General features: G+C 43.2%; 1 protein-coding gene across 4 annotated transcripts in view; it reads left to right on the top strand.

Annotated features, from left to right (window-relative positions):
* LOC119275925 (piezo-type mechanosensitive ion channel homolog) overlaps positions 1 to 8,873 on the top strand; it is a 44,975-nt gene extending 36,102 nt beyond the window's left edge. For all 4 annotated transcript variants that reach the window (XM_037556852.1, XM_037556853.1, XM_037556854.1 and 1 more), the window contains 5 exons: positions 1,081 to 1,596; positions 1,680 to 1,821; positions 2,001 to 2,145; positions 7,907 to 8,415; positions 8,523 to 8,873. In XM_037556852.1, the coding sequence (XP_037412749.1) occupies positions 1,081 to 1,596; positions 1,680 to 1,821; positions 2,001 to 2,145; positions 7,907 to 8,042 (939 nt within the window). In that variant the 3' untranslated portion in view covers positions 8,043 to 8,415; positions 8,523 to 8,873. The remainder of the gene's footprint in view (positions 1 to 1,080; positions 1,597 to 1,679; positions 1,822 to 2,000; positions 2,146 to 7,906; positions 8,416 to 8,522) is intronic.
* The last annotated feature ends 502 nt before the right edge of the window (positions 8,874 to 9,375 follow it).

Below are 9,375 nucleotides of genomic sequence, written 5' to 3' on the forward strand. Positions count from 1 at the left end.
AGTGATCTAGCGTTGGTCCACAAGCGGCTCCTGCACCGTGCGGGATGAGCAGTGGTTCCTTCTCGTGAATGGTTGCTTGCTGGTTACTGATGCTCGGAAAAAAAAATCACTGCTCTACCTCTTTTTTCTTAGTGCAGGCCAGAAATGTTCGTATTTTTCAGATGAAAATTTGCAGGTTCACATGTTATTCCATGAACATGTACATTTTTCTTTCACAATTCAGAAATTGAGGGTGCATCAACACGATAGCATGTGTGGGTGCACCCCTGAGCATATCTACCGTTCTACCCTTTCTCAGCATCTGATGTTTGCACATTGCATGTCTGGTAGAAAGATGCATGTGTTTGGACCATGAGAATGCTGGTAACCTTTTATTCAGGGTGCCTTTTCTTTGCGGGCATTTTATTCAGGGTGCCTACCCAGTCCTTCTAGTTAGCGTGCTTACCTATTATACATAGACTCAGCTGATTCTTTTCCAGTTACAAGTTACCACCATACTTGTGGATCCTCCCCTTGGTTATATACTCATATTTACTTTTCCGTGGCCCTATAGTTCTTGGCGGAGCAACTGACACCTGCTTGCATTTGATATTGGCTTGCATTAGCAGCGTGCGTGATACTGTGTACTGCTTGTGCGTTACTGTAGTATGTGGGTCTTATTCCATGGGTTGAGTATTATTTACTTACTTGGAGATAAGTGATTTATGTCGGATTGCATCTTATCTTTAGTTGTTTAGTCTGGTTTATCCATATATTGGATCTGCCAAGAGACAGTTCTAAATGAGGCACTGTTGTAATTTTCATTAACCATATGGTCTCATCATTTCATCGGTCCATTCTCTGCTGTAGTTACCCCACTATGAACTAAGGTTCACAACAGCTTTGCCATATGTAAATGTAAAGGAATAAATATTGTGGATATCTTGATTATGCTTTCCCCTATTGATCCTCTCCTCTTCTCTTTGTGGAAATGGTTTAATTAACCTCAGCCAGTTAAATATTTGTTCACGTGTCTGCACGAACTCTTACAAGCTCATTGGTGTTCTAAAGCTAATTTCCATATACAAATTTATATTTCAGATTTACAGCAGTGGCAATCCCACAAATATTGCCAATCCAATTATTGATGTAAGTGTTAAGATTGACATAAAGGCTCTTGGTGGAAGGCTAACATTTTTCCAAACAACTGCTTGTGAAAAGATACCTTGGAAGTATTTGAAGGCCTATAATGATGTTGATCCTCTAGATTACTTAGGGGCTTACAATGTTGAGGACATTCAGCTAATCTGTTGCCAACCTGATGCATCCACAATGTGGTTGGTACCTCCTCCAGTCCAAAGTAGATTCGTTCGATCCCTTGAAGAGACAGAAATGATTTTTGGAAAGATGGAACTTATTTTAAATTGGGATTTTCTCAGAGCTAGACCAAAAGGTAAGGAGTTAGTGAAATATGAATCACCCGTCGAGCAGTGCCCGAGTGTAGAGAATGTTAAGCAAGTGCTCAATGGATCTGCACACAGCTTGAGGATAACTGATGCTTACCCTAGGTACTTCCGGGTTACTGGATCAGGTGAAGTGCGGCGACTAGAGTCATCGGTACGCAACTGAATGCATCCTTTTGTTTTCTTGTTACTTTTCCTGAAAAGAAGCTAAATAATTTTATCCGTTCATAAGTGTAGATAGATTCAGTAAGCGGTGAACTGCTCTTGAATAATGGCACTCCTCCTTGGTGGTCATTCTACGATACAAACCCATCAGATCTGGCAGGTTGTCAAGGGCAGAATGGTCCTATGGCAATCGTCGTGTCTGAGGAGACACCTCGTATGTATCTATCCATGTTTCTAAAATTACTTATTTGTTCTTGCTACACTTGTTCATACTGAAAAGCATTAGTGTTTATGAATATATTTTCAAGATCACAATGTTATTAATAAAGTAAAGTTGATTTTATCTGTTATTGCTTTCCTGCTAACATTTATATATGTACTTTTACTGATCAGAGGGCATTATTGGTGAAACACTCAGCAAATTCAGCATATGGAGTTTGTACATTACTTTTGTGTTAGCTGTTGCAAGATTTATTAGACTGCAATGCTCAGACTTGAGAATGAGGATACCATATGAGAATCTCCCATCTTGCGACAGGTATGCTAATTATTTTATGATAAACTTTCATCTTGCGTATTCTGTAACCAACCATAGGAGGAGGCTGAGAGTTGCACCAACTAATATGAATATTGGGTGTTTATTTGCTTGCACATTGCTGATGTGACGTACTGATGTCTTCAAAATTAAATATTCACAGCTCAAATAATTTATTTCTTATGGAAAGAATTTGTGACTATCGATCAGTAAGTTTCAAAGGCCACCAAGGGGAGGGTTACGGTTGAAACTTAAGGGGATAAGTGTCCCTAGTTATCCTTAGCAGTTTAAACCTCTTAGAGATATTCTTGATCCTCAGGTTTCTTATTTCCTAATGTTTGTTAGTTCGGCTTAGCCTCCAAGTTTTTAAGCTGGCTAAATAATGCCTAGCAGTATCAATCAATAGACAAGCAGAAAATTATCCCAGTTATCTCTATTTCTTCCTCGCTCTTGTTGTGCGGCAGCCTACCACGTTCATAACATCTTGGCTACAACTGATGATGTGGAGAAGATCAACATCATGCTCATCACCATCATGAAGCGCTTAGACGGCAGCAAGCAGAGATTCAGTGGGCAGAACAAAAAACTCAACTTCATCTCTGCCGATCTGTGCGACACCAGCCAGCACGTCCATGCCCATAATCTGGCTGTCGCCAAGCTAGAGACTGGTGTGCAGCAAGAGTCCAGCACACATGCGGATGATAAGAAGGGGCATAGCGGGCTGCTTTCCTTGCCTATAACCATCCCTAAGGCTACGGATGCCCATCCGCCGTGCTTCTTCAAAATGAAATTCCCTAGGGGAAGTTGACCCACTTGCCTGGTTGAACTGCCGCGACCAATTCTTCGATACCCAGCGCAGGGCCTGCACGGAGAAGGTGGGCATCGCCTCCTTCCACCTGACGGGCAATGTGCAACTTTAGGCATCGCCACCTTACACATGACGGGCGATGCACAACTGTGGTACAAGTAGTACAAGGCGAACATGGACCTCCCACATGGCGCTGCCTCACTGAATTGATTATTCAGTTTGGACCACGGTCGTGCAGCGATGCTCTAGGAGAACTCATCTCCTTCAAGCGCACAAGCTCGGTGTGAGATTACAACAAGTTCACCGTGCTCTTATGCTGCGCGCATGACTTCGAGAAGGACCAGGTGGTTTCCATCTACACCACTAACCTACAGGAACCATTGCAGATCGATGTGGAGATGTGGCGGCCAGGCAGCCTATTGGATGCCATGAGCTTGGCTCGCTCATGTGAACGGCACGCCAATTGGGCACCCCTAGCTGGTTTGTGGTGGCATCACGGGGCTGAGGAGCCCTCACGATGGCAGAACCACCAGGGTGCGGGGCCGTTCCAGCGCACCACTGGAGCATGCACTATTATGCCGGCTGAGATGGACGTGCATTGCCAACAAGGCGTCTGCTACAACTGCGAGGAGCAATTTGCTCCTGGCCATTGCTAGAAGAAGCTCTTTGTCCTAGTGGTTGATCCGTTTGTGGGCGTCAATGAGCAAGATCTTGATATCGAAGATAGGGAGGTGATGGAAAAATCACTGGCAGCCATAGCAGGCGTGGAGCCATGCACGGGGCAGACCTTGCGCCTCCCTGTCGATATTAATGGAAAATCATGCCCTCGCCAACAACATTTTCCTGGACTGCTATGCCCTGCCTCTTGATGGCTTTGACGTAGGGTTCCAATGGCCAAGTACGCTAGGACCGATCACATGGGACTTCACCAACAACACCATGTCCTTTGTGAGGGAGGGCCATTGGCAAGCAAGTGACATGGCATGGCCTGCCACTAGAAGCCTGCTTGGCTCGTACAGCAACTTGCAGGACGTTGGTCGTGCTCAACGACGTCATCATTGAGCCCCATGGCATGCAACCTAAGCATGAGCGCACCCACCGCATCCGCCTCCTACCCGAGATACACGCCATCGCTCTACGCCCTTACGGTATGCGCAAGTGCAAAAGGTTGAGTCGGAACAACACTGTGTGACATGCTATGACAATTAGTCCTTGAATTGGCTCTTGGTCTTCGTGGTGGCGATTTTTCATCGAGGCCGGTGTGAACTTGATTTGGATGGTCGCTTGGAAGAATGTGCACTTGAGAGGCATCTTGAAATGATGACTTGTGGTTATTGAACATGATTTGAACGTTTTCCATTTGTGCATCCATCTTGGCGTTGAAGTAGTCCTTGTTGCGAGCTTTGGCTTCTCTCATCTCAATGGCATGGTTTTGAATGCGCTCATCCAATATGGCATTTGCATCGTACATAGCTCGTTGAAGTCTGAACTGTGTAGCCTTGGAGACATAGTCATGCGTGTTCGCTTGGTCGTCGTAGACCGGATGGGATGTACCTTTCCTAGACATTATGACACACGAGTGAGGTTTGAGTATCAAATGGAAATGAACTATACCAAGTTACCTCTTTTCCGATGTCGGCGAGTATTAAATGACCTCTTAATTGTTATCTGGAATTGAGAAAGAATTGGTAGTGAACCGCATCCTTGGGGTCACACCTAAGACAAGGCTTATATGTGCAGTTTCGAGGGGTAAGTGGCAGGATAATAAGCAAGATGAAGTTCAAGATATGTAGAAGTTGGAAGCAAACCAAAATGAACTCAAATGTTATGCAAGTGCTCACAAGTGCAAAGATAGAGGCAAATGAAAGTCTCACATGAAAAGATAATGGGGCTTGTGCAACTAAGAAAATGAGCATAAAAAATTGTCCTAACGAAGACTAGGCTCTGTTATACGAACTTGAGGAGAGATGCTAAGCTTGGTTGCAGGGTATGTCAAGATTCGAGAACTTGGCACCAACCTACAATAGCAAGCGTAAGGTTTTCATATCCACTATATCCTTGGTACAACTATCTTTTGCTCAAGATTGATCTTGCTTATAAGCTTTTGCGACTCTTGCTTTTTCTTCTCTCTTTTCTTTTGAACCTTTCCTTCATATTCACCACTTCCCTTTGAGCCTTGACCGAATATGCAAGACAAGTATCACAAGATGATGCACAGAGTAACTATGCACACTATATGATTCAAAAATAATTACTACAGTGAGCAAGTTCACGAGGCTCGGCAACACTCGGGTAATTAGTCTCGATAGGGTTAAAGTGTCGCAAAGATGGAATGGCTCACAAAGGGTAATGGCAAGGAAGGCAAAACTAGTTTCATGGAATGTACACATCGTCAATACTTTTACCTCAAGAAAAGCAGTGATGGTCGGCCTTACTCCCCATGTTGGTGTAAAAAAGGATGGGATGATCATCGTCGGTGGCGAACTTGGAGGGTTGATGTAGTCGATGGAGCTTTACACGTGGCCTTGGAGCATTGACGAAGATGCCGTGCGTCTGGGAGTGAAGTTGGCGAAGATGCCATAGATGAACTGTGGGGGCCGGGGTTGGAGGCTCGGGGGTGGGGAGGGGTCAAGGGCCCGGAGGTTTGGGGTTGGTGGATCTCAAACACGAAATCAATGTAAAAAAGAAAGATTTCGGCTATGGGGGCACAATTTGAGGTTGAATCACTTGCAAAACACATGATGCATTGATTGTATCCAATCAAAACTCACTAGAAACATCTAGTTGCTCAAAATCGGGTATGGCTATTTTTGGTGGGGTTTTCAAAATTGGGAAGCACAAATCCAAAATCATTGTTGAGGAAATCGTTAACTGGTAGCTGCTCGGTTGGCTGGTGAGTAGGGGATTAATCGGCTAATCGGCAAGTTAATCGTCCATTTAATCAATTAATCGGACGATTTATCGGTTTATAGGCTACTCGGTGCCCCTACGAGTAGGGATTAATCGGCAAGTTAACTGGTTAATCGGATGAATTCTTGAACAGGGTCCAAAATTAGGCTAGAAATACGAGGGGAGGGCTCCAAATCATGGCAACCTTTCTCATGGTACCAAATGATATGGGCAAACCGCTAGGGTGGCCCAATCTTCATGAATTGGAGGTGGATGCGAGGGGAAACTCAAGAACACAAGTGGAAACGGAAGAACAAAGACAATATTCACACCCAAGATCCTTTCTCATAACCAAAGTCAATAAAAGAGGAACAATGGGATAGTTCAAACACCACAAAACGAAAGAGAAACAAAGGGATAGTTCATCTCCCAAGGGATGTCTTGAAATCCAAGAGGATTCTTCTTGAATGTCGATCTTGGTTACTCTAATGGAGTCTTCTCCTTCAAGGAGGCCTTGGTTTCTTAGGGAGAAGGGTAGATTGAGCAAAGCTATGTCAATTTTTAGTTCTATGCTTGAAAATGAGAGAGGTACATAATATATATGTCCTAGGGTAATGAGTGGGTAAATGTGTGGGTGGGTGGGACAAAGGAATTACCCCTAATGCTTGCAGGCATGGCCGGAGGCCCGGGGGTGACCGGAGGGAGCGCCGGTATCTCCAGAGAGCAAACCGCAGGGGGGGGGGGGAGCTTCGGGGGTCCATTGGGCTGAGGTTCCGGGGTGTCCAATTGATTGGTGGAGTCATTGTAATTCTTGCCAGTGGTGGACTTGGAGCATGGGAAGCTTCTTGTGCCCGTGGACTTGAGGGGCTTGCCGAGGTTGCACTTAGACGATGAGTTTGGTTGTAACCCTTGTCGGTGTACTCTCTTGATGTAAAGGTACTTGGCTTGTGGGAGTTGTGGGTGGACTTGCTATGGCCACCATAGTTGTCATTGCTTCTATTGGTCACTCGAATAGAGTGTGGGCGATTAAGTTTTTAAGGCTTCGCCACAAGTTCTTGCTCCATTCTCCTTATACATAATGGCACTAGTGCAAGATGTAGGTAGCTAAAAGGAAATGAACCATACCAAAGTTACCTCTTTCCGGTGAAGTTGAAAGATCCAAAAGACCTCTCAATGGACAATTGGAAATGAGAGATATGCTGGCAAAGAATCTTATCTGCACACCTACACACTCATAACAAGGCTATATGTGCAGCTTGGTAAGGTTAGTGGAAACAAAGTCAAGCAAGAAGTAGATCAAGATATTGAAAATATTGATAAATATCCACAAAACTCAAAGAAATGCTAGTTGACCACAAATATAAGAATCAACAAAGGGAACTCATGTGCAAAGATGACGAGGCTTCTGCAACCAAAGGAATGAGCATACGATATTGACCTATCGAAGACTAGGCTCGTGTTGCTCAAACACAATGAGAGATACTTTCTTGATTGCACGATAGGGAAAAGATTCACAAAGTTGGCACCACTCTAACAACTTTCAAGTGTGGCGTTTCCGTATAAAAGTAGTGAGTGGCTCACAAAGGCAATGGCAAGGTGGAAGTAAAGCTTGTGACGAAGTGGATACCTTGACGCCACCTTTACCCTTGATGAAGTCGAAATGATATGCATTGCTTATGGTATCAAAAAGGATGAAGCGGTCATTGTCGAAGTAGTCGTGGTGGTAGATGTAGGGTTACCCAATGGTCACTTACAAGATGTTTGGATGACAAAATGAGCTTGATGGTTGGTGGAGAGGTTTCGTGTCAATAAAGTTCTTCCAAAATGGTCTCATTTTTGTGGAATATAGAATAAGTTATCTGCAACAGATGCTCTAACCTCCCTATCTTTTGGTCGACTTATTTTGGCTCCATCTGAAACGAGGGAAAAATGGATCATTTTTGTGGGATTGGAAGCTCATAAGTGAAAATTTCCGGATCTAATTGATGCTACAATTATCTCAAGGCATTTTGTTTGCATAACCTGAATAGTAGAATTGTACTAATGAGGTATGCCTGTCTTTTATAGGTTGCTCGACATCTGTGAAGGCATTTATGCTGCGCGGGCAGAGGGCGAGTTAGAAGTGGAAGAAGTTTTATATTGGACATTGGTAAATGTTTACAGGTCACCGCACATGCTGCTCGAGTACACCAAGCCAGACTAGGCCTCCTATTCTGCAAAAGGAGCAACTTTGCAAATACTAATCCCAGTATTTTACAAGAGGCTTAGCTAATAGGTCTTTAACTAATCCATGAGGAGCCACATCACTCAAGGCCCTCTGTATTTTTGGCTTTCAGGCTGCTTAGAACAATACCATGTAAATAGACCTCGTAGTTCTCGCTGAATACAGTACATTTTTTCTGATAGCATGTACATTTGATAATGTATACGTCAAAGTTTGATAGTTGAAGTTATCCCAGTAACTAATCTGTAGTAAAAAGTTGTTGAGAAAGATGCAATTCATTCAATCAAGGTTAGCCCACCCGGCAGAATGGGTTCAATTCCGGTTATCTTATGATCCTTACACTCAGACTCAGGTATGTCCATTTCTTTTTGTCAGAATGCTTTGTGCTCTGCTGATACAACTTATTTTTTTTTTTTGCGGGTGATACAACTTGTATTCTCACTAGCTTGTCTTGCTCAGCGGCGGACTAACTCGTCAGCTTCCTGCTCAATGACGGAGATATGAAAAGTATTAGCAAATTTCTGGAAAGTTCTTAGGTTTATTGGAGGATATCAGCAATCTTCGATCGATCGAAACAAACAGCGTCCCACAATTTGTCTGCCGTCGCTAGAGAAGATAATGAGGAGATATACATGGGGTAGTAACAAATGACAGACGTGGTGGATGAGTATATTACTGTCAAAAGAGAGCCCGTGCGTTGTAATGGGAGAAGAAAAATAACACACGCCCCTAACCCAATAATCATGACTCAAGACCCTAATAGGTCCATGTCTTATATTTCAACATGGCACCCATATGTGTTGGCACTTATTCTCCTTCCCACATTGCTGACGGTGGCTTCGGTGCTCACACAATTACAATGCGTTTGAACGTGGTCAATCCTAAGGCGTCTATCTCTCTCGGCATAAGATGAGAAATATGCTTTCTTTTTCCCCGTGAAGTTTTCCAAACGGGTGCATGCGTGGTTATAGATGGTTTCTTTCGTGTTCAATTTAATTTTGTTGAGGTACTTATCTTAAATTTGGATCTACACTGATAAGGAAGAAAGACGGATTGTGCACTATTAATTAAGGTTGTACCCAAAATAGCATTTTTAAAATGGTTGATAGGTAAAATAACATAATATTTAGATTCTATAAATTTTTAATCAAATTCCATATGGTATGATAAAATTGGAGTGACATTTTAAAAGATATGACTATTTTAAGAAACATATGATATGGATTGCGGGTTGATTAAACTAAATATCAAGGTATTTTCCATACACAACAAAAAGTTTTTCTGTAGTCACTTCAAACTGGACCGCAAGTTG

The sequence above is a fragment of the Triticum dicoccoides genome, chromosome 3B, assembly GCF_002162155.2.
Source record: "Triticum dicoccoides isolate Atlit2015 ecotype Zavitan chromosome 3B, WEW_v2.0, whole genome shotgun sequence".
NCBI classification, from domain to species: domain Eukaryota; kingdom Viridiplantae; phylum Streptophyta; class Magnoliopsida; order Poales; family Poaceae; genus Triticum; species Triticum dicoccoides.